Source organism: Cladophialophora carrionii (genome assembly GCF_000365165.1).
Source record: "Cladophialophora carrionii CBS 160.54 unplaced genomic scaffold supercont1.3, whole genome shotgun sequence".
In the NCBI taxonomy this organism is placed as follows: domain Eukaryota; kingdom Fungi; phylum Ascomycota; class Eurotiomycetes; order Chaetothyriales; family Herpotrichiellaceae; genus Cladophialophora; species Cladophialophora carrionii.
The window spans coordinates 2845528-2869306 of record NW_008481828.1 but is presented as its reverse complement, the minus strand read 5'-3'; the positions used below and the strand labels follow the sequence as shown (position 1 = coordinate 2869306).

Sequence of the window (23779 nt, the reverse complement as noted above, 5' to 3'; positions counted from 1 at the left end):
CGGATACTCCGTGCAGTTGCGTCTCTCGTCGACTCCGTATCTTCAGATAATTCCTCTCTCGTGCCCTCGTGTTTGCGTCCGGCCTTCGAGTCACTCGCTATTGTCGAGCTGCTTTCACCCTCTGCTCCCTGTCCACCGCCATCGCTCTTGCTGCGTTAACAGCCGGTCGCTACCATAACAGCCTGATGGCAACTGCCACAAGTACATGACGCCGCCCAATTTTTGGCTCGCTCCACCCTCGACCGCGCCAATTTCCTCCTGTACATCTTCCACCGCCACGAACGACACCTCGCACTGCCCGTCTTTCCCACTGCCTCGCCTCCTCACCTCCAGTCACTCGCTCAGGCAAATTCTGAACTCACCAACTAATTGACGAACCACCTCCCCCCCCGAAGGAAGGCCGATGACCCGGAGACTCACCATCAGTGGCAGCCGCTCCGAAATGGGGCTCCTCGAAGACTCACCAGTTGAGCCAGAAACGCCTCCTCCGAGCTGGTCTCCTGCAAAGTATGATATCTGGAAGAAACCGTCAAGATGGCAGATTTGCATGCCCCGGCTGCGCACCGCGGCCAAGATTGTCTGCACCTTTATCGCCTTCGTCATCGTCATCAAGGTGATGAATGCAGCCCCTCCACCTGCACCACCACAGCCAGAGCCTGTCCCAGATGCGGTCGGGCCATTGGTCGAAGAAGTCACAGAGCCTCCTCCGCCTCCGCCGCTTAGTGAAGACGAACTGATGGAGATGACAATGGAGAATGCAAAGAGGGAGCAGTGGATCTGGAAGGATTTCACCACGTATGTGCTGCACGTGCCATGTCGTGTCATGCCGGACTTTGACAAATGCTGATCTGCCCAACTAGGCACGACGGTTTGACGCGTGGAATTTCACATCTGCGTGCCTGCGAGACCGGGGAAGTTGACTGTAAGAACAAGAATCCCCATCTCATTCGCTACGACGGTTATCGACACTTCAACGAACCTTTGGATCATCTCGTCTCCTGCATCGGTCCGCGTGGTGTGCCGTTAAACGAGAGCAACGAAGATGCAATCTGGGCCTACCCCGGCCAAGCCAACGGTAAGAGAACGACCTTTGTGTGACTGCAATCCTGACATCCCTAGGCGCTGTCGAACCTACTCTTGGCTCCTACGAAGCCTCAGGCCTGGACGGCACTGTATCGTTCGATCGCGTTGGCCGCTTCCAAGCCTACGGAATCGACCAATGGGACGCCAACGATGTCGATGAGATGAAGACCCTGAGCGACATTGACTGGGATATGGTCGACTGGGGCGAACTGCAAGACGAATGTGTTGTTGCCAATAAACAGCGCTTCCGAGCCGTTAAGGAACGACCTGCAAATTCAATCCAGTATTCGAACCTCCGACACAAGCACGATCAGGCATCATCGAAACCACTCTCCTCCACGCTGGAACCGGGTATGGTTAACAAAGCAAAGCGGACTGCGATTCTCATCCGTGTCTGGACTGGCGCGAAATGGACCGCCGACGCAGTTATGAACATTCGTGCCATGATCGCAGAGGCATCTCTGGCCAGTGGAGGCAAATACCAAGTGTTCCTGCTCCTGCATGTTAAAGACGAGAGTGTTCCGCTCTTTGTCGGCGAAGATGAACCCCAGGCCACCATCAACAAGTACATTCCGCCGGAATTCCGGTCCCTGACAGAAGTGTGGAACCATGCTCAGATTCGAAGCCTGTATTCCAACCTGGCCGAGCATGCCTTTGTCGGACGATCGCCGTGGATGATCATCCAGTGGTTCGCACGAAACCACCCCGAGTTCGACTTCTTCTACCAGTGGGAATTTGATGTTCGCTACACCGGCCACTACCTTGATTTCTTTGAAGCCGTCGAGAACTTTGGACGGGATCAACCACGGAGAGGCATCTGGGAGCGAGCCGGCCGAGTGTATATACCAGCAGTCCACGGTGACTTCGAGACCGACTTTCGCAACTCTACAAGAGAAGAGGACCCTCACCATGTTTGGGGCCCAGTCTCCGTTGAAGGAGTCAGACCTCGTGGTCCAAAGGCACCCAAAGAGGAGGAAGACAACTATGAGTGGGGCGTTGGTGAAGATGCCGACTGGATCGGATTCCTCCCAAGCTTCAACGTGACGGGCACCGGCTGGTGGTTCCGCAACTACCTCTGGGGTTATGCTCAAGGCACGTCGACGCCGAGACGAGCCACTCTCATCGCCCAAGGCCGAGTTAGCCGACGAGTTCTGGACATCATGAATTATGAGAACGCGGAGAATGGGCACCACATCGACGCAGAGATGTTCCCTCAGACAATGTGTCTCCATCACGGGCTCAAATCCACCACATTCCCTCACCCCATCTTCGCTGACCGGCACTGGACCCCCGAGGCCTTGCAATCTACGTTCAATGGCGGTCCTTTTGGACAGGCTGGGGGTTACTGGAACAGCACCTTCAGTAAATGGAACGAATACGCCTGGACTAACATGACCTGGTATTACAGTTCCGCCCAGGCCATGCCAATCTACCAACGACTCCTCGGCATCACTGCTCTCGAGAGTGGTGGACAGGAGTGGGAGGATGTCTACGGCAGGACCGTCGTCCGTCCAATGCTGCTCCACCCCGTCAAGGGCGCGAAGACATGGCAATGGAGCGGCGAGGATGGATGGCTGCAGACCAAGGGACGACGGTGATAAATCCACCAACCACCATGGCATGAAGCCCATGCCGCTCCTTTTGTGTGTGTGGCTTTTGCATCAGCCCGGGCGTTCGGGGTTTCGGAGATCGTTGCGCGTCAGTCTGGCACTGCTACAGTACCTTGACCTCGGTGATGACTGGTCTGCATCATTGAGTGACGTCGACTACCAATGTCGACAGAGGACATTCCTTGGAAAGAGGATCTGCACATACCGCATAGATGTTCATTCCATATGACGAACAGGGGCAAGCTCCCCACGAAGATGAGATACGGGAAAAAAATACACGAAAGGCGGAATCCCTGACAGCACAGCTGGATAAGAGCTTTTTATCGAGGTATGGAAAGCATGAACTAGCTAGGCTGGACACTGGACATGCGATCGACCGATAGACAGATGATCGGCCATAGATGCAGTCGAAAGTAATCATAATGTAAACTCTCGGTATGCGTTCTGTTGTCTGTTCCGGCCTCACTGTTCGCAGCTCAGTCCGGGGGACTGGTGGATCGGATTAAGCTGCGGGCGAGACGGCCGAGTTGGGCCATAGCAGTATTACGACAACTGAGTCGAGGGCGAGATGCAGCGGTTGCTCCATGTTCTTCGGCCAGCTGACGGCCCGTCAAAGCTGTTGTACTCGTACGAGTGCGCAGCCCTGAAAAGTCCGAGTCGCGGGCGGGCAGCCACATGGTTCCGCGTTCGTGCTTATCCAGGAATCCAGTCTGAGTGGATTGGGTCGAACTCACAAGACCAGATTATCCCACCACTCTAGAGCACCTTGGGATTCCAGACTCTCGTCCTGAAGTCAGACATCAATGAGCGCTCGTGCGGATTACATGGCTCTTGAGACCTCATGTCCACAAATCCCTTCCGCAAGAGTAGTGCGCTGAAAGGACCTGGTGGGAGCCCTTCTCCCAATCCCAATCTCACATCGGATCCTCGCGGCACCAGTCCTGGCGGGCTTTCGCTAGACACCAGAGGTATATGCTTTGCTGCTCCTGTCCAGGCTGTATCTCGGGCTAGTGTTGACCTTTCCTGGAACAGTTCCCAGCAGCTCTCAGAAACATGTAAACTTCGCATCGCCGCCGGCCATCCCCATATCGCCGGTCTCCTATCCTCCATCGCCTGAATCTACGCGACAGGAGTTCCCCGTTGCATTCCCGAGCCCCAAGGCGTCTTATCCCCCACCGACCGACTACAGCCAGGCGCTGGCGAGCGATCCCTTTGGAGCGGAAGCCACAGATGACGATGATGGCGTTATTGGTCGAGCATTGGAGAACGCAAGGGCGAACAACGAGATTACCACGCCTGGAGTGCTTGGATCGGTGGGCGCAACGGATAACGCAATCCGAGAAACGTTGGGACGCTTTGCGAGCACACCAAGACGGCCTGTCAATAACCCGCCGACAGGAGGTGTGAAAGAGCCAACTGGAGGCTCGAGATCGACCCTGGACGTGGATGCGTTCAAGAGAATGCTGCTTACAGGGGATCGAGGTCCCTCAGTGGTGCAGAACACTCAGGCAGGCCCAACACCTGTAAGTGACAGTGGCTCAAGCGCCGACACGGCATCTATCTCACAGCATTCGATCTTCGAGACCGTCCAACCTGCGCCCGATGAGAGCCCGCGGACATCAGACGAGCTCGACGGCAACGAGGCGAACACGTATCGAGCAGGGCTCGGACCCATCTCAGAAAGAGCAGAGAAGCCGCCTCCTCCGAAGAGCAGACGGGGGAAGCCAATCAAGGACCCCGTGGTGCCGCATGGCCCAACAACCCGTTTCGACAATTTCATCAATTCCCTGTCCCTACCTAGCAGTCATAACAGCGGCTCAGGAACGCCGAGCTTGAAGTCACCAACCATTGACGAGATGCCCACGAGTGACAGGTCTGACCCTGCCGGAACAACCGAGACCACGAAGAAGACTCCGCCAGCGCCTCCTCTAGCCCGTCGGAAGAGCCAACAAGCACCTAAGAAGCCGGTGCTGACGAGAAGCAGCTCTTCGCGCCACTCCGTGCTTACCGAGGTTGACGGCCCTCCCAGTCCGAGTGCGATAAGCTCAGCGTCCAAACCTCCTCCACCGCCACCGGCGCGTCGATCAAATAGCACGACCGAGCGCCGTCTATCAGTAGATGTACTCTCCATCCCCGAGGAAGCGGATGTAGGGTACCTGGAAGCGAGACCAGGATTACCTCAGACGCCGTCGTATTTGAAGAGGATGAGCCAAGGACTACCTCCACCAGTTCCGCCTCCGCGGCGAGGGAGAGGATCCAACAGAAGTAGCATGGAGACAACAAGGCCGTCCATGGCCAGTTTGGGTATCATGGAGACTGGAGGGAGCGAAGTCAGTACTCCAGGGAGCGAGCATCGAGATATCTTGGCCGATCTTGCGGCTCTGCAGCGCGAAGTGGATGCTGCTCGGGCGGGAGCAGGTCAATAACGAAGAGACGGTCCTATTCTTATGAACAGTGTATGTATGATATGACTTTGTGGCATACCCATTCTGCCAACTGCCTCGCCAGCTGCTCAGAGCCTTGTCACATGGCAACTGCTGGCGCTTGATGGTTCGGATCCACCATGACGTAGCGTGATGGAAGCTGGCGAGTGAGTGACTCTCGACGAGGCTTGCGACTCGCGTTGCAGTTCTATCTCGAAAAGCTAGAATTCCGCTTTCCCATTCCACTTGCAGACTGGCTCTGAGAATAGCCTCTGAACCTAACACCACAGATCCAACTCCCACTCCATTCATTTCGTCGCTTTACAAGGACACTTGCCGTCGGCTCAGCTCGCCCCTCGCATAGCCCCTCGATCGGCCCCAGGGGCACGCTCCAACCCACTCCCACCTCACCACAACCCTAAAGTGACAGCACGATCGCCTCCTGCATTCTTTGTCCCACGGCAGCTGCGATATTGACTCGACGGATTCCTGGCACCGCAAGACTACGAAGTCTGCCACGTTCCTCCGCGACTTCGGTCATCACATTTCTTCTCACGCCTACACACAAATCTGACCGCAACCATGCCTAACAGAGGACCTACTCTAATCAACCGTGGGTCTCACGTCTACCCGGGAACGGATATGTATGAAAGCTAATCATACGGCGCTTGCAGTCCCGCCGCCTCCTTCAGACCCCGCCACCCCCAGCGAGATGGGCCCTGGCACACCGAACTCGACCACCACATCTTTGTCTGCACTGTCGGTTGTCGCGATCAAAGACGGCGCAATGGGCCACGGGGGTCGAGGCGCAACAGCTTCTGCAAATACCCTCGAAGCCGAACGAGCCGACCGCATCTCCCGTCTTGCGGGCCTTGAACGAGTCGCGACCTCTAGACCAACTCCACTAGGGCATCTGGTACCAGGCGCTGGCGGTATCTATGGCCAGGCATTCGACAATGCACCTCAATTCAGAGAAAGGAGTACCGTGGGCAGTGCTAGCGCAACTGGCAGTGTCGGTGGCCGCACCACATGGGCGAGCGGTAGTATTGACTACGACGCAGACAAGATGAGCGAGGACCCGGACGACGGAGTTTCTAGCACAGGTGGTTTCAGCGATGAAGATAAAGCCAGTCTGGTTGGGTTTGGCGAGGGCGCAGGCAGTACAGTCAGCGGTCCGGTATCGACACCGTACAACACGCGCGCATCAATCTCTCGTACGAGCACGAATGTCGTCGCCCCTTCAACTCCGCGCACTGGGAACATACCGGCGTTTGGCTTCGGATCAGGCCAAAGTACGCCCATGAGTGGAATTACGCCGAGTGCCGCTGCAGGCAGCACAGATCCCAAGATGATGGATGGCATGAGTTATGATCAGAACATCATTGACACTACCATGCAGCCCGCCCCACCCGTGGACGAGCCTCCGGTATATGGACAGCCGACCCGATTCTCCGGGATGGGTACTGAGATGGCAGAGCAAGTCATGCGGGATCGGTTGGGGGGCCTCGAGCAGGCGCAGCAATCAATGCATCAGGGCGACGGACAGAGTTTGGGTAGGTTTCCTTTCGAGAAAGAATAGCTTCCCGGGCCGAGGGGGGTTGACAGGGCCTATATGGCCGGTGGACTCAACTGAACTGAGGCGAGGTGTCTTCGACTCGGCCTTTTTGCTGTTGGACGAAGGAAGACTGTGCTTGCCACTGTACGATACCGATGACACAGTGTTCGGGGACGGGCGTTTACAGCGGGCTGCGAGGCAGATTTGATAGCCGGCGTTTGACCTTATACCCTCTTTGCTTTGCTTGAGTGTTGCAAGACACCTGGACAAACTGAAATTCACCATGGACTTACTCCGTATTTCGGCGTGTTTTATCCGAGACGCCCTGCGCTAACGACGCGGTGTCTTGGGAGGCGCCTTAGGTAATCGGTACCCATTCTTAGGCGCCGGCTTGGAGGCTAGTCGTCACCCGAAGGGATGCGATGCTGGTATTTCACGAAACCTGCGAATTTCTGGTCTCCGGCTTCTTTCTGGTCTCTGCTCTTCACTCTTGTCTTCCTCTTCCTCTTCCACCACCCTCTCGTCACCCTTGTGCGATTTGCGTGTCCCTTCCTGCAATTGCTGACATTCAGTTGTCAAGTACGGAAAAGACTCGAATTGTGACAACTCTTCACCGCCATCAACGAACTGCAGTCACTGTGTTCTTGTGCCTGACCGATTATCCCTCTCTTGACAGTCGACCGCCTCTCCCGACTTGACCACGTTCTCCTACGATAGGAACTGACCGGCTTCCTCATCCGGAAGACTCCCCCTCAGACCAGGAATACTCTCGAACATGGCTCTGACTCAGTTCGCCTGTAAGTCGCCAGTTGAGCGCAGCTAGGGCCCAGAAAATTTCGTGAAGCCTCGTCTTGCTGACATGGATATCAACAGTCCGAACTCTGAAAGGGATCGGTGTGATCAACGGTGCTCCGGACTACCAGCCGCTTCCTGCGTTTGAAAAGTTTGTTCACCTGCCCCTCCAACGACCGTGTTCCTGTGGCATTGCTAACACTCTGTACACTAGACCAGAAGGGAATCTGCGCTGCTGTACCTATTCGCCCTGTGGCCGGTATTTCGCGTGGGCCTATCCGGAGAAGTATGCCTCTCAGATACACAACAGCTTGATACATATGGGTCTGACTTGACAACAGAGTTAACATCATCAACGCTGACACGGGTGATATCATCTCCTCGCTCCCCGCCGAAAACGTCTTCGAGCTAGGCTTCTCCCCCAAGGGCACCTACATCATTACGTGGCAACGTCCCTCGAAAGACGAGAACGGCGACGCGGTCAAGAACCTCAAGGTGTGGCTGGTACATGATGAGAAGGCCTTGGCAGAAGGAGTCGACAAGGAACCCCTTGCCCGCTTCGTGCAAAAGAACCAGACCGGGTGGAATCTGCAGTACACCTACGACGAGGCCTTTTGTGCGAGAGTGGTCACTAATGAAGTCCAAATCTATGAGAGCCATGACCTGACCACCGTCTGGAATAAGATCCGGGTGGAGGGTGTGGTGGACTTCGCGGTGTCGCCGGGCGAGAGTCATACCATTGCAGTCTTTGTACCGGAGAGAAAGGTCGGCCCTACAACATACCCTGTGGGAATCGTCGGATCTAATGTGAGCAATAGGGCCAACCGGCTGCCGTCCGAGTCTACAACGTGCCCAACTTCACGGTTCCTGCCTCCCAGAAGAACTTCTTCAAAGGTGACAAGGTGCAATTGAAGTGGAACGACAATGGTACTTCTTTGATTGTGCTGGCCCAAACAGAAGTCGACAAAACTGGGAAGAGCTACTACGGAGAGACCACGCTCTATTTGCTGAGTGCAAATGGCGGCGTTGACTCCCGGATTGATCTAGGTACGTTTGCCTAGGCTTACGGTGGCGTTCCACAACATGCTGACCGAAAGAAAGACAAGGAGGGTCCTATCCACGACGTCGCCTGGTCACCGAGGTCGAACAGTTTTGCTGTGGTGTACGGTTATATGCCTGCGAAAACTGTCATTTTCAATGCCAAGGCACAAGTGGTGCACACCTTTCCTCTAGGTCCTCGCAACACCGTGCTGTTCTCACCTCATGGTCGATTCATGCTTCTGGCCGGCTTTGGAAACCTTGCTGGCCAGATGGACATCTACGACTTGGAAAAGGACTTCACAAAGGTTTGCACGATCGAAGCTAGCAACGCCAGTGTGTGCGAATGGTCGCCGGATGGCGTGCATATCTTGACGGCAACCACCTCGCCTCGTCTGCGAGTCGACAATGGCGTTCGCATTTGGCATGCGAGTGGCCCGCTGATGTACAACGAGGACATGAACGAGCTTTATCACGTCTGCTGGCGGCCTCAACCGGCAGACGCACATCCCCTGGGCGCCAATCCCCTCGCTAGCGTTCCTACCCCCCATATCAGTGCTACAGAATACACGGCAACTCGAAAGACACCCAGCAAGCCTGTTGGAGCTTACAGACCGCCAGGGGCTCGGGGCCAAGTGACGCCACTGGCGTTCAAACGCGAGGATGAAGGAGGTGCAGCATTCGTGCGAGACGGCGTCTCGTCATTTGCCAGCAACATCAACGGTTTCGGCAAGTCCCGGCAGCGTGCTGTTCCCGGTGCTGAACCAGTTGACGAGAAGAAGCCGCTGCCGCCCGGAGCCGCACCCGGGGGCGGTGTAAGCCTGACAGGTACCGGAGAGGGCGCTGACGGCGAGCCCATGTCAAAAGCCGCCAAGAAGAACGCGAAGAAGCGGGAAGCGAAGAAAGCGGCGGCGGCGGCAGCAGCAGCCAAAGACCAACAGGGCGACGGTGCAGCAGCTAACAGCCTTGCTCCTGATCAGCGCAACGGAGGCAGAGGAAAGAGTCCAAGCCGAAGCCCTGACGGTCGAGGCCACCAGCGTAGCCGAAGTAGGAATTACGTGCCCGCACCAGGTCTCGAGCCACCCACGGGACCGAAAAAGGAACGAAGCAGGAGCAACAGCCGACGACAACGAGGTGACACGAATAGCTCCCTGTGGGATCGAAATCACCACCAAGCAAACGGTACGCCCAAAGGCCCGACCAGCAACACCGCTCAGGGGCAGCAGAAAACCGCCCGCGCGAACGCTCCCACGAACATCAACACCACGATCCCGTTTCCGCCTCCGCCACCGATCCCTCAAGGTGACCATAACCCTCCTGAACTAGAAGTCACCTCTCCCATGACGCCTGGCGGCGATCCTCGGGACAAAAAGATTCGGGGATTACTCAAGAAGATCCGCGCAATCGAGGATCTGAAAATGCGGTTTGCAGGAGGGGAGAAGTTGGAGGACACGCAGATGAGAAAGATCTCGAGTGAGGACAGTGTGAGAAAGGAGTTGCAGGGGTTGGGGTATTTTGGTTGAACATGGAGACAAAGTAGGGCGCGCCTACGAAAGGGAAATCTCAATCGACGACATTTGTGTTGCCTCGCCGCTATGAAGAGGTGTCTACACCAGGGCGGATCCCGCTCCTGTGTTGAGCCTGTACGGAGAACAAAGTCCGGTCATCTTCCGTTGTTGCTCAAAATCAGTGGCACTTTGGATGCCTCTTGAGCTGGATATCTCAAGGGAAGTCGAGCTGAGGCAATGGATGACTCAAGTCCTAAGGTTCGTTGCGCCTTACACGGGCCCGAACCGCCCCCGCTGGTATAAGACGATCGAGGTCGATGCATTCATCCTGTTCCACCACGACGACGGGCAGGATGGTGGAGTGTCGTTTGTCGTTCGACCTGCGGCAGCGAGCAGCGAGCAGCGTAACCACGCAACCCTTTTGCATAGCAGTCAGTTCACGACTGGGGACGACGGATGTGGAATTACCGGTGGGCTCCCCGGGTCTTGCTTTGCTCTTGCTCTCGCCTTGGCCATAAGTTCGTCTACCTGCACTGCTGTGGACTCTGCCGCGGCATTGCAGGCGTGAGAGACCTACGCGCAGATAGCCATGTACTGTAGGGATAGGTCATAGTTAGATATAGGTCCAGAAAGCCTGTCCTGGGCTGTCGTGTCCTGGGCTGGACAGCAGGTTCTCGGGCACAACTGTATGTAGCTGGAAATGAGAGCGAGATTCGGGAACAAAGACAGAACTCCATCCAATCAATCTCTCTCTCTCTCTGTGTCTGTCTCTCTCTCTGTGTCTGTCTCTCTCTCTCTGTCTTTCTCTCTCTCTGTGTCTGTCTCTCTCTCCCCCCTCTTTGTGTCTGTCTCTCTTCCTGCCAATATATGTCCACTGTCGTCTCGTCACCCTATCAAACTGCCGCGCACAAGGTCCATAACGTATAACGTATAACTTTACTCGGTCGAACGATTTGTCTTCTTCCTCCATATGCCCGCTCCCTCCCCTTGTCTTTTCTTTCCATCCCCATCTGCACGTCACGTACTATGAATGTACGTACGCAAACAGTACTTCGTACTCAAAAAAGACTGGACTAGCCCTCAGAGATAGATGCCCTAGCTTACCGATTTACGGATCTACCTACCTACCTCCATACCTACCTACATACCTACCTACCTGGCCGCCTGGCTTGCCTGGCTGCCTGCCTAGTTCCTCTCAAACGCTCGCTTCTTTCCCGTGTTCGCTCTGCTTGCATTGCCGTTCATAAAAGGGAAGTTGTGCTCGTCAGCCTAGAGACTCTCTCCTCGTCGCCCGTCTCGCGTTTTTGACCGGTCCAAAGCGGACGGCGAGCTCGGAAATACCGGCGGTCCCGTTACCATTGCCCCTCTTGCTGCTGCTGCTGTCGCTGCTGTCCTAGCTGTGGCTGCGTCGGTTGCTGCACTGATCAGGCTGTGGAGGAAGAGACTATCGCCACTGCTTCGTGAGGTGGCGCTGGATCGATGGGATGTTGGCGGCGAGCTGGGGGAAAATGACGAAAAGCTCGAGGTTGTCCTTCTTGTTGTGGTCGAGCACGGCCTCGATGTCGTGACGAGGGAGTCGGAGCTGGAGGCTGAGCCCGTCGAGGGGGATTGTTGTCGTCTATGGGTGAGCGCGTTCGTCCATCTGAGATGTCTGTCTTCTTCGCGTGGCAGGATGGGGACGAGGCCTCCGAGGACTCTGTCTTGTTGGCCTTCGTCCGCGGTTGGCTTGACTGACAAGTGGGTGGGGGGTGTCGCCTCAGCAGAGACGCTGACGGTGGGGGTCGTCCGTGTCGGATCATCCTGTGGCCTGCGTGGCGCCTCTGACAACGCTGTCGGGTTTCGCGTCTTATTGATATCGAGAGGCAACACTGTCGGGGCATGGTCACCTGGTGAGGATGGAGTGGATCTGAATTGGCAGGGTTGCGATGCACTGGACATGATGCATCCTGACGAGGCGGTGGCCGTCGAATGTGATGCTGGAGTTCGTGGATGTGGATGTGGACGGTGACGACTGACCCATCGACTCCTTCTCAGTCCCGAAGCACGGCTGCTGCTCGCTGTGTTGTTCACCTGCAGAGCGTCATTTGGCGTAGCACCAGTCATCCACCCAAAGGCACTGTTTGTCAGAAGCAGCTCGTTTGCGGGCATGAATGCTGCTGCTGCCGCCGATGGCGGTGGTCCAACCACGTTCACAGGTGCCGCATCTGCTTCCAGATTCTTCAACAATTGCCGTGAGGTTGCGGCCAGGTCGACAAAGGAATGTGTCGGCGACGCACTGCCTGCGGGTGATGGCGAGAGTGTCTCCATCCAGGGTTGCCCTGCCGAACGTCCCTGTCTCATACCGTCCAAAGCTTCGAGGTATTCCGATACCGTGACCCCTCTCCCTGGCTGGACGTCACCGATGAAGGGCGCGATTGTCCTTGCCTCCTCCTCGGTCAGCCCAACAGGGTCTTGACCGGTCTCAAGAGCTTCAAGCATGAGCCGGGCATGCGCAGCAACCATATTCTGCCGTCTCTGGCTGAGGAAATCAAACCAAGCACGGTCGGCAGCAACTTCCCTGGAGAGGTCCTGCATAGCCGTGCGAAAATTGAGGTCGATCTCGGCCATGTTGCTGTTGTAGGCCGATTCCAAGGCCTGCATTTCCATTTGTGCATTGGCTCGAAGGGCGTGCGTCTCAAGTTCGTGCTTCGCGTGCAATCGTTGGTGCCTCTCCCAGCACTGTTCCCTGAAGCGCTCTTGGAGGCGACACTCCCGCGCTTCCCTGTCTTGTTTTCCACGGAAATGCATTTGTATCTCGAGGAACATGTCGTCTTCGAAGTTTTGCTGTTCGGCGTGAAAGTGTGTCATTTCCATTGTATGCCTCTCTTTAATGTCCGACATTCGTTTCTCGATGTTGGAAATCATCTGCTGGGAAGTTCTTTCGTGCTTTCGCGTTTGTTGAATTATAGCTTCATCACGGCCCTGGAGGTATTGCCGCTCACTGGTCGCGTGGCGGCTGTCCAAGCTGTGCATCTGTGAAACGCGAGTCTCATTCCAGGCTTGTTCGAGACGTCGGCAGCTTTCCTCGACCGATAACCGTAGGACTCGTTGAAGCTGCTGCTCTAGCCGAGCCTCTTGGGCGCGCAGTGCTTCGAGCTCTCGCAAACGTTCCGCTTCCAACCTTGCAAGTTCGGCCTCAACTCTGCGTCGTTCTGCCTCGCGTCTTTGCTCTTCTCTTCGTCGCTCTCGTGGATTTCGTCGCTCCATCTCTTCCGCTTGTGCGATAATACGAGCCAACTCGGCGGCTTCGGCATCTCTTGCGCTTTCACGTCCTTCCCTACGTCGTCGTAGTTCAGCTTGACGATTGGCTTCGTCCGTCTCGGTGCATGAACAAGAACGCCACTTCTTGCCGCACGTGTAGCAGAACTGGGCACCACATTTGCATGTCATGTGGCGGCAGCCTTGAGTTCGCTAAACAGGTCAGCTGTGATGCTGATTACCAGGGACCCGCTTACCTCAACCATGGTCCGACATCTCACACATCGCCGCCATCCTTCTAATTCTGCGAGCGTGATGGTGCTGTCTTGTTCATTAGCACTGAGGCAAAAACTTCGAGGAAGAGAAACATCTGGTAGATGTGGCTACCATCGATCAGCCTCCCAGGAACACTTACGCTTGGAGGCCAGAGTCTTGAGGGCATTCCGAGGAGGATTTGTGAGCCAAGCCACGACAGATGCTGCATATCTTTGTTCCGCAATGGGGGCACCTTTCATTCCAGGCGGGTAGTCGCGGTACCTTTGACGGACGGATCCATTTCAGGCACTTGCTATTAGGGCAATACCATCTTTCCTGGTGGGGTATAGAGAACTCGGCTGCCTTCTCTCTATACGTGTTTCTCTGCTTAGCGTCAAGAACAGACATGATTGTCGATGGTGGTATCGCTGTCAAGCAGCACTTCGGCGGGAAACTAGCCTCATTTTCGAGGGCAGTCGTGATCAGGGTTGCCAGGCATGGCCTGCAGTACGAGTGTGTGCAGGGAAGCTTGCTGGTGTCGTCCTTGGCGGTGTCTTCGAAGCAGCTTGTACACTCAACCATTGGGTGTTTCTTGTCCAGAGGCTTCGATGAGTTTGCAGCTGCTGGTTGGTCTTTTGTAGTCTTGCCTATAAGGCTGGCGAAAAGGTCGATGGTGGAAGCGAAAACACTGTTGCTGGCATTCCGTGGTCTAGGTCGACGTTTCTCGGAAGGTTGACTGGAGCGATCAAAGACAGACTCGGGAGCATTGTCAGCAGCAATGCCGTTGGAATCCCTCGTCGTATTGTGGGTGGTGTTATGGCTGCCTGTCGGGCCAGCAGCGCTGAAAGTGGGTGTAGTACGTGGTCGGGCGGCATTGAGGTTGAGAGACCAGGTCAGGATCTGCCTGAGCTTCTCCGGCACGTCCGCCTCGTCGTCGACGACCCTTTGGAGTTCTTGCGGTATCCTTTGCCCTGACCACTCCAGCTGCGGCTGCAGATCGACAGAGCTGCTCCTCAAAGCCTCCCATACTGGTTGGAATGGTGGCCCGCTGCTGCTGGGAGCCACGTTCGATCTGTAAGACATGTTGAGGGACCAAACCGATGGTCAACAGAGCCAACACGCAGACGAACGCAGAAAGAACAAAGAGTGTAGACAGCATTGAATGCTATTTCTCTGCACCGCATAGCCCCTCCCTGGGCCATGACACGCAGGCGAGTGGGAACAGCGGTCCAAACACACATCGGGAATATGGAGAGATAGGCAAACAGAAACGAAACACATGAGTCAATGTCCAGACTCAGTCGGGAGTATCGGCCCGACACAACATAATAGCATGATGGCAGACGCGAGAAAGCCTGGTGTGTAACTGGGCACCTCGCCGTGGCATTGATGGCACCTCAATAGAGCCTATCAAAGATGGCGGGTCGGTAGTCGCAAAAGCCTCCTTGCCATAGCGCTGCATAGTTGAAGTACAAGCTTGTAGCCGATCTGTGAAGCTGTCATGTGCACATCCGAGGATGCCTTGCCAATGAGCCCAAAGTTGGAAGCCGCCTCGCCCTGGTTTGAATGGGCGTCATACGAAAGGGCTGTGCTGTCAAGTGCAGTAATTGACTTTGCATCGTCTCGCCAATACTATTAGTAACCATCTTCATCTAGGGGAGGCGCCACATCAACCCTGTTGGTGCATTCATGGGCTGACCGCAATGATCGAGTGCTTGTGTGCCCAGTTTGAATGTGTAAACAAGAGGAACTACGTTTTGGCCTCCAGGCTGTGAGCAAGGCAGATTGGCGACGTGGCGGAACAACAATCCGCCGTGATCTGAGGAGTTCAGGTCAGGGCGGCAGCGAGGTACTTGTATCTAGCCATGGCAACTTCATCAGACAGCACGTGTCGAAGAAACCCTGTTTCATTGTGTAGGAGTGCTCTTGTGTGAACCTGAACGGCCTCGTGCTCTGGGTGCGGAGGCAGCAAGAAAACAGGCAACCGCTAAATACCAAAGGACATGAGCAATCGCCGATTCGACTGTGAAATAGTTTCATTGGTCTTGTCTGGTGCGCCCGAGACTCCTGTGCGGCCTCCGGCAACTGAGCGCACCACTGGTGGGCAATCTGCCGATATGATCGCTGGAATGCCCAGCATCTCAGACTCGCGAGATTTATGGCCGTAAACATCTTACAGCAAGAAGACGACTACCACAAGTTGAGAGCCCGGAGGGTGTCTCTCGTTGAAACGCCCCCACAAACAGCACGGGCCGCAATCATCTCTGCTCTTCAGCATAGTCTGTCACCGCTTCTACTCTTCGTCTTCATCGTCACCCTCCACGGCTGTCTGAGCGATTCGATCCAGATCTCGTGCACCAGCCTGGGTTATTCTCCGCCCGCCTCTCCCGCTAGAGCCTTCTTCATCATCATCAAGCTTCTCCAAGATACCAAGTTCCTCAAGAGCCTGCAAGACTTTTCGGTCGACCGAGCCGGAAGCATTGACGTGGTGTGAGGGGCGGGAACCGCGGTTCTTTGTGCTGCCGTGGACTTTTCGGAGGCGGCCGACGCCAACAGACTTTCTTAGATAGACATGTCGAGCAACAGAGGCAGCTCTAACGTAGAACCAGTCGGCTGATTGGGGAGGGAGTTCGTTTGAGTGGGATGTCTTGACGGTATCAACCCAACCTAGATTGCCCCAGAATCAGCGTTGGCACATAGAGCTTGCATCGTTGTGCAAGAAGCGCAATCGAGCGCTTGCAAATCGAAAAGATCATTCGGGGTGTCGAGATCAGATCGTACCTGGCACCCGGATTTTCCCTTGTCTCTTCAGGAAAGCGGCATAGGCTTCGATGAACTTTTGCGCCTGTGGAGAAGCCCAGCTGTCAGCTCATTATCTTCGACTGGGCGCTCTTCTGCCTTTGCCGACATAGGGTGTGTATTCCCTCCTCAAGCCTAGCATCGTGCGGCGCAAACAAGTCGAGGGGCTCCTACTCACATCAACATCTCGGACGGTAACGCCACCCATGATTGCGGTGATCGAGACGACGTAGTCTCAGCAATCGACTTCGTGGCTTTGGAGAGGTTGTTTGGCGAGCGATTTGTCGATTGTAATGTTCGAGGTCGCCTACGCGAAAAGTTGTGTGGGCTCGATTTCCCGAATATCTGCCGGCAAAGACTTGTCTTGGCGCCAAGAAACGACTGCGCCCTCCTGGCAGTCAACACAGTGCACAGTGGGCCGCCATCTCCGAGTGTTGCTGCTGGGAAGTCATCAGCTCCAGGCGCGTCTCTGCCCTCATTCGCCACGACTCAGAGGTCACCAATCTTCGTCCCAACGCCGGAGTCTACTCAGTAGAGCCCGAGGCATTCTTGAATGATCGCTCTCTCTGCGCATGCTACACCATAATGAAACGCTTAGTCGAGAGGAAAACTGCGTCGATATCCTTCCCTGACTGATGGGAGAAACAATTGAGGCCTGCGCACCAGATACAAGGGCAACTACGGCCAAAGCAAGGAGCTATAAGGAGCTATATGGAGGCACAGACCCACCAAGCAAGGGCCAGATGGTACATTGCTAGACGAGGCATGGCTTCAGGCTCAGGGAAGTCGTTGGCCGCAAGACATCGCGCAGCGTCTAGACCAAGAGATTACACGACGGTCCCGGTTTGCCCGAAGAAGGGGCATCGAGAGCGTTGGTCGAAGAAGGAGCCTGATGCGGGCTCGTCGAAGAAGGATATAAGCCGTGTTGTCCAATTTCTACAGTATCAAGGATGTGGTGGCACAGCCAATGGCTCCAAGGTGGAACAGTGCTCTCCTAGTAGGCGAATGTCAGCAACTGCTCTTTCGCTTGCTTCCATGACCTACAATAAGTTCAACTGCGCCCACCAGCGAATTAAGTCGTGGGTCTGGGAAGCCTCGACCGTGCCTGTTCGAGCGTCTGCTTTTGCATCCTCCTCCTCTCCTTTTGCTGCCGCAGTTGCTCGTCGAGTCAACTCGTCATTTGTTCGCTTCATCACCACAAATGTGAAAGGGACCACGGCTACCGACAGCCCAGCCGCAGCAACAAGCAATCTCTGTTGTGATCTCGATTCGGCCGACAGTCGCCGAGCAGCATGCAGCCAGCACCCGCTTGCCAAAAGAGCGAAGAAAGGACCCGCTTTCTTGCCAATGTCGTATATGGAATGCCATTGACGAGCCAGGTGCGACGGCCTTGTCCACGGCTTCTCTGATGAAGTCGATGTCGGCGAAGCCCGGTTCTCAGCATTGGCCGGTACTGGTAGACCCGAGGAAGGTGACGAAAGGAGGAGTGTTGGAACTGCAATGAAAGAGATACCCAGATTGGCGCCAAAGAAGACAGCTGAGGAAGTGACCCCGAGAACACTTCCCAGGATCACATTTCTTGGCGTCGACGACATATCGGCACGCGATTGTAGAGACTGTTGAAGGACAGCGAACCTGAAAGTCTCGACCAGGCGAGTCTACACAGCCACTCGTCTTCCCTCAGCTGTACACTGTTCTTGCGCTAGTCCGAGATGCGGATCAACAGGTCGGATATCTGTCTGGAATCGATGCGAAGCTAGACCTTGGGCCATTTTGAGGACTGAAGGAGGCACCAACATGAACTTCCACCACTTCAGAACTTTCAGGACCGTCACGTGACGATCCCCTCTTTTAGCAGCATCAAGGCATGACATTACCACTGGTGTTACTTGTTCATTGACCCGAACCGAAACTGCCTGCATAGACGGTATGTGATTTGCGAAGGGAACCAGAACGGGGTGCTTTACACTGTGCAGACATGACATAATCTGTAGGCACGATGCGTAAGCCACATAAGCCACAAATAGTCACCATGGATCCGTTCGCTTGGGGTTGCAGCGTCCATGCCGATACGACCAAGCCACTTTCCGAGACCCGACCCTGCGTGGTATGGAGCGAAGAATGATGCCATCTAGAGGGACATAAACCCGGTGCAGTCGCAGCAGGCCAAGCCATCTTGTTCCGGGGAAATGGTTTGCACTAAATCGAATGTGGCAAGCACATGCACGAAATCAGGTGCATTGAAGGCTATGATTGGCTTGTCGTCGCACGGCTAACTGTTTCTGTTCATTTACGCGAAGTCCACAGCCGCAATGAGGTTCTGGCTTCAGGTGCGCGAAACCGATGCCTGAACTCTGCGTGCTCAATGGGCAGTCAGAGTCGAGCATCTCGCGCAGTTGGCCATCTTGGGATTGGAAAATGTCTCAACGCTTCAAACACCTCGTTCTCACAGCACTGGCCGTGGACATGGCTGATATAGGATTCGACCTCAGGCGTCTATATAGTTGGCTCGCGCTTCAGGACTCCAGATGCTGTCGAAATCACCAAGTCAAAGCATCAGCTAGAGTCACCAACAAACTCCCAAACAGCAGTCTGAATCCTGCCGACTTCAGTCTGTACATATTTCATATCTTCCAGGCTTTCCTCACCTTTTCTCAACAATGGGTATCTCAGCATTCGAGATCCTCGATATCACCGAGCTCATCTTCTTCTTCCCGGCTTTGTTCGTTTCGGCATACGTCGTCTACAAGCATGGCCATCGCAAACACCTGGGCTGGCGGTTCCTCGTCATGATCTGCCTCTTTCGGCTTGTTGGTGCCATCTCATCCCTTGTCTCAATCCATCATCCGTCGCAAGGGCTCACCATCACGTACGACATCATGAACAGTTTCGGCTTGTCTGCAACCCTGTGCACGGCCCTTGGTCTCCTGGATCGTGTGAATAACGGTATGGATGGACACGGCCTCTCTCCTCGGGTCTTCCGCGTCATTCATCTCCCCTCGCTGGCTGGTTTGATCCTCAGTATCATCGGAAGCACCAATGTCTTCAGCAGCGACCCGTCGGATGTGTCGACTGGTTTCACTGAACTCAAGGCAGCAGTCTGTCTCTTCCTGGTCGTCTTTATCGCCGATGTCCTCATCGCTGGGCTATCATTTCTTAGGATTGCTCATGTTCAGTCTGGTGACCGTCGCCTACTGTTTGCGGTTGTTGCGGCTTTGCCCTTCATGGCGGTCCGGATGGTCTTCTCACTCCTGTGCATCTTTGCCAACGAGCCCCAATGGTTCAGCAGCTGGAGCCTTGAGCGAAACGCAATAATCCTTCACGGTGCGATGGGGGTCCTTATGGAGGCCATCATCGTTACGATTTTCATCTGCGCTGGGTTGGCAACTGACCCTGTGGTTAAGCCATTGGCCCACGAAGGGAAGGTTACATACGATATCAGCGCTCGGAGCGTTTGAGAGGAGCCGGGAGGAGGTGGTCAGGAGCATGCATGGAGTTTGACGCGGTGGGACACAATGCGCACATTATAGGCGTTGAGGACACAGTTTTAGACCGCGACAAAACTACCGGCCGCTGACTCATTCACATTTCACTTGCCAAATTCTGCAGCTGGGACGGTGGGAGGTTCAAGTCGTTGTACTGCGTACAGTAACGAGCGAGCGAGCGAGCAAGCTGGCCTCTGACGAAGCGGGCACCTGATTGGTCAGAATTTCACCCGCACTGAAGGCTGCAAAGGACATGCCGTCAATAATCGGAGGACAGCTTGTCTGCATAGTTACAAACCACAAGGCATTCCAAGACCACAGCCTCTTCGTCCTCTTCCCTCTTCAGACTCTTCCCCTGAGTCTCTGTTGAAAGCGGTATGGACGTCATTGCCCGCGGATCAAGATAACACGAAGCCTCCCACCTTGTCGACACTTGTTCCCTCCCCACCGTCTCTCCCCTCCACCTCGCACTTCGGCATCCCTACCTGTATTTCCACCCTGACTTCCGACTGAGCAGAGCGCACACGAGGTTTAAGAGCTCGATCTGCCGCAATGTCGCAACAGTATCCGCAGCAATACGCCCAGCAGGGTGTACCAGGACAGGATGGTTTCGGTCAGCAGCCGCCTGCGGAACCGAATTATGAAAACTACGAGACCACCGCTCCGCCAGGAGTGCCGCCGGCTCCTGCTCCAGGCCCTGCGCACGGTGGTCGCAAGAAGCGTGCCTATGCCGGACAGGCCTTTGAATTCGGGGCAGGAGGGAACGCCGCGCTAGGAGGACAACCACAAGCCGGAGGCGCATACCCTGCCTACTCGTCTCAAGCAGATGCAGCAGGATATCCCCAGGGAGGATACCAACAGAACCCTGCCGCTGTCCAGCAGTCCGCAGCGCCTATGTATCCTGGTCAAGAACCTGTCCCAGCAATTGGGGGATATCAGGCTCCGGCTCCGGGATACCCTGCAGCTGGGGCTGGCGGTGTGCCAGGAATGACACAACAGTTCGCTCAGATGGATATGTCCCAGAAGCCACCTGTCGCCGCTGCGCCACAGCAATCACAGCGTGCACCGACCCTGAATCAGCTGTATCCCACAGACCTGTCGAACCAGCCCTTCAATGTTGTCGAGTTGGACTACCCTCCTCCACCAGCGATTCTACCTCCCAATGTATGTATGGCCCATGCCGCTCCTGCTTGCTCGTTTCTAACGATATGACCTAGACAAGTGTGACGCCTTCACCTTATGCCAACTGTCCGCCAAAATATGTTCGATCGACCTTGAACGCTGTCCCTACTACTCATTCCCTTCTCAAGAAGTCCAAACTTCCTTTTGCGCTCGTCATCCAACCATATACGTCTCTACACGATGTTGAAGACCCTGTACCGGTCGTTCCCGATCAAGTTATCTCTCGGTGCAGAAGATGCCGATCATACATCAACCCTTTTGTGACGTTTCTGGACCACGGTCATCGGTGGAGATGCAACATGTGCAACCTGACAAACGATGTGCCACAGGCGTTTGATTGGGACGCAGCCGCTCAGAAGAGTCTCGACAGGTGGCAACGACCTGATCTCAACCACGCGGTCGTGGAATTTATTGCTCCCCAGGAATACATGGTCCGACCTCCTCAACCTCTTGTATATTTGTTCTTGTTGGACGTCAGCTACGCAGCGGTGACGAGTGGCCTCCTGGCGACGACAGCACGGTGTATTCGAGAGAGCCTGGATCGGATACCCAATGCCGATCGACGCACTCGGCTGGGGTTTATAGCTGTAGACTCGAGTCTACACTTTTTCAACATTCCCCGTGATGGAACCGAGAATGCCCAGACTAGCATGCTTGTCGTAAGTGATCTCGAAGAGGCTTTCCTGCCTACACCGGCGGATTTGCTGGTCACTTTGACAGAGTGCCGAGAGAACATTGAGAGTTTCCTCGACAAACTGCAAGAGATGTTTCAAAACACCCAGAATGGCGCATCCGCCATGGGCTCGGCACTTCGAGCAGGGCACAAGCTGATAGGACCTGTGGGTGGGAAGATGACGGTAGTCACCGCTTCGATTCCCAACATTGGAACTGGCAAGCTCGACATGCGTGAGGATAAGAAGCTGTTGGGCACCTCTAAAGAGAGCAGTCTCCTCCAGACTGGCAACAGCTTCTACAAGAGCTTTGCAGTCGAATGCTCCAAACAGCAAATTTCGGTCGACATGTTCCTGTTTTCGTCGCAGTACCAGGACGTGGCCTCGCTGAGCAATCTGCCCAGATACACCGGTGGCCAGACCTACTTCTACCCCGGCTGGAATGCTGCAAGGGAAGATGACGCCATGAAGTTTGCCAAAGAGTTCTCTGACTACCTGTCCGCGGAAATCGGGCTTGAGGCCGTTCTGCGGGTGCGAGCAACTACCGGGTTGAGAATGAGCACCTTCTACGGCAACTTCTTTAATCGAAGCTCTGACCTCTGCGCATTCCCAGCGTTCCCAAGGGATCAAAGCTATGTCGTGGAGGTTGCCATCGACGAGACCATCACGAAGCCTGTGGTGTGCATGCAGACTGCTGTTTTGCACACGACGTGCAATGGCGAGCGACGAATCCGAGTCATGACGCTGGCGCTGCCGACAACACAACAACTGGCCGACGTCTACGCCTCAGCGGATCAGCAAGCTATTACTGAATACTACAGTCACAAGGCCGTAGAACGAGTCCTGAACGGCGGACTGGACAGCGCTCGGGACATGATTGAAGCCAAGCTGGTCGAGCTACTTGCCACTTACAAGAAGGAGCTGGCGGGAGGCAGTATGGGCGGCGGTGGCTTGCAGTTCCCTGCGAACCTCCGTGGTCTGCCTGTCCTCTTCCTTGCGCTAACCAAGAATCTGGGACTTAGGAGGTCGTCCCAGATACCGAGCGATATGCGGTCTGCAGCGTTGTGCTTGCTGTCAACTCTACCGTTGCCTCTGCTAATTCAATACATCTATCCGAAGATGTTCTCACTGCATGATATGCCCGACGACGCGGGTACCGTGGACGAGAAGACAGGCGAAATCATCCTGCCGCCGCCTGTCAACCTGTCATCCGAGAGGATTGTACCCTATGGCCTGTACTTGATCGATGATGGCCAGACGCAGTTCCTGTGGGTTGGGCGAGATGCTGTACCGCAGCTGGTGCTCGACGTTTTCGGCGTCCCGGACAAGAGCCAGCTCAAGGTCGGCAAGCAACGCCTGCCAGAGTTGGACAATGATTTCAACGAGCGAGTCAGGGCTGTCGTCTCTAAGAGCCGCGATCACAGGTCCAAGGGAGTGGGCAGCATCATTGTGCCGCACCTCTACGTGGTCAAGGAGGATGGCGAACCTGGTCTGAGGCTGTGGGCGCAGACGATGCTCGTGGAGGACCGAGCGGATCAGGGAGTCAGCCTGCAGCAGTGGATGGGCAGAATGCGCGAAAAGGTACAGTCATAGGCCAGGAGAAAGCTAGGGAGCACGACGCTGACACTCTCAACAGGTCATGCAATGAAAAGTGAGTCGAGTCTCGACTGTAAGCTTGCTCCTTCTCGATGGCAACCACAGGGAGCAGGAGTCACGGCCGGGCAAGCACTCGTGAAGAAAAGAGGGAACGTCCGGCTGCCCTCGACACCGTGGGCGGCAAGCAGGGACAGGATATCTATGGCTAGATAGCAAGGCTCGTCCCGCCCAACCGGCGTAGCCAGGGAGCTATTTTGAGCTTCCAGCACGATGCTTGCGGCAAATAAAAGGATGAAACACTGATCCGACAAGCTCGAACACAGCGGCGGGCGGGCAAGGGCTGTCGCAGAACGGCGGCCCCGGGCCAGACCAGGCCGCTTGTGGTTAAGCGGGTGACCCATTGAAGCCATTATTTGCTTAGCCCAGCCAATGCGGGCGCCTATTCATCCAAACGCCCTTCAATTTGGCCCGCAGGGTGGATGGGGATTCGACCCTGGAGTGTGAATGTGAAGCTGCTTCACTGCTCACAGTGTGATTCCCAACCT

At 55.4% G+C, this 23779-nt stretch overlaps 9 protein-coding genes across 9 annotated transcripts; 6 read left to right on the top strand and 3 right to left on the bottom strand.

The window, feature by feature from the left end:
• Positions 1-442: 442 nt before the first annotated feature.
• Positions 443-2681, top strand: G647_04450 (uncharacterized protein; the record flags this gene model as incomplete). The annotated part of the gene is made up of 3 exons (XM_008728793.1): positions 443-795; positions 861-1075; positions 1120-2681. The coding sequence occupies 3 exons, from the start codon at positions 443-445 to the stop codon at positions 2679-2681; spliced, it is 2130 nt and encodes a 709-aa protein (XP_008727015.1).
• Positions 2682-3534: 853 nt separating this feature from the next.
• G647_04449 (uncharacterized protein) lies at positions 3535-5119 on the top strand (the record flags this gene model as incomplete). The annotated part of the gene is made up of 2 exons (XM_008728792.1): positions 3535-3661; positions 3726-5119. 2 exons carry the CDS (start codon positions 3535-3537, stop codon positions 5117-5119), a joined length of 1521 nt encoding a protein of 506 aa, XP_008727014.1.
• Positions 5120-5698: 579 nt separating this feature from the next.
• G647_04448 (uncharacterized protein) lies at positions 5699-6695 on the top strand (the record flags this gene model as incomplete). Its single annotated transcript, XM_008728791.1, has 2 exons — positions 5699-5729; positions 5791-6695. The coding sequence occupies 2 exons, from the start codon at positions 5699-5701 to the stop codon at positions 6693-6695; spliced, it is 936 nt and encodes a 311-aa protein (XP_008727013.1).
• Positions 6696-7446: 751 nt separating this feature from the next.
• On the top strand, positions 7447-10024 carry G647_04447 (uncharacterized protein; the record flags this gene model as incomplete). Its single annotated transcript, XM_008728790.1, has 6 exons — positions 7447-7468; positions 7545-7614; positions 7678-7749; positions 7805-8228; positions 8282-8510; positions 8565-10024. 6 exons carry the CDS (start codon positions 7447-7449, stop codon positions 10022-10024), a joined length of 2277 nt encoding a protein of 758 aa, XP_008727012.1.
• A 1254-nt stretch (positions 10025-11278) lies between these two features.
• G647_04446 (uncharacterized protein) lies at positions 11279-14584 on the bottom strand (the record flags this gene model as incomplete). The annotated part of the gene is made up of 3 exons (XM_008728789.1): positions 11279-13459; positions 13504-13567; positions 13662-14584. 3 exons carry the CDS (start codon positions 14582-14584, stop codon positions 11279-11281), a joined length of 3168 nt encoding a protein of 1055 aa, XP_008727011.1.
• A 1210-nt stretch (positions 14585-15794) lies between these two features.
• On the bottom strand, positions 15795-16508 carry G647_04445 (40S ribosomal protein S19; the record flags this gene model as incomplete). The annotated part of the gene is made up of 3 exons (XM_008728788.1): positions 15795-16168; positions 16283-16346; positions 16479-16508. The coding sequence occupies 3 exons, from the start codon at positions 16506-16508 to the stop codon at positions 15795-15797; spliced, it is 468 nt and encodes a 155-aa protein (XP_008727010.1).
• An 832-nt stretch (positions 16509-17340) lies between these two features.
• On the bottom strand, positions 17341-17895 carry G647_04444 (uncharacterized protein; the record flags this gene model as incomplete). The annotated part of the gene is made up of 1 exon (XM_008728787.1): positions 17341-17895. One exon carries the CDS (start codon positions 17893-17895, stop codon positions 17341-17343), a length of 555 nt encoding a protein of 184 aa, XP_008727009.1.
• A 1065-nt stretch (positions 17896-18960) lies between these two features.
• Positions 18961-19758, top strand: G647_04443 (uncharacterized protein; the record flags this gene model as incomplete). Its single annotated transcript, XM_008728786.1, has 1 exon — positions 18961-19758. The coding sequence occupies one exon, from the start codon at positions 18961-18963 to the stop codon at positions 19756-19758; it is 798 nt and encodes a 265-aa protein (XP_008727008.1).
• A 579-nt stretch (positions 19759-20337) lies between these two features.
• Positions 20338-23231, top strand: G647_04442 (protein transporter SEC24; the record flags this gene model as incomplete). The annotated part of the gene is made up of 2 exons (XM_008728785.1): positions 20338-20949; positions 21003-23231. 2 exons carry the CDS (start codon positions 20338-20340, stop codon positions 23229-23231), a joined length of 2841 nt encoding a protein of 946 aa, XP_008727007.1.
• Positions 23232-23779: the final 548 nt, after the last annotated feature.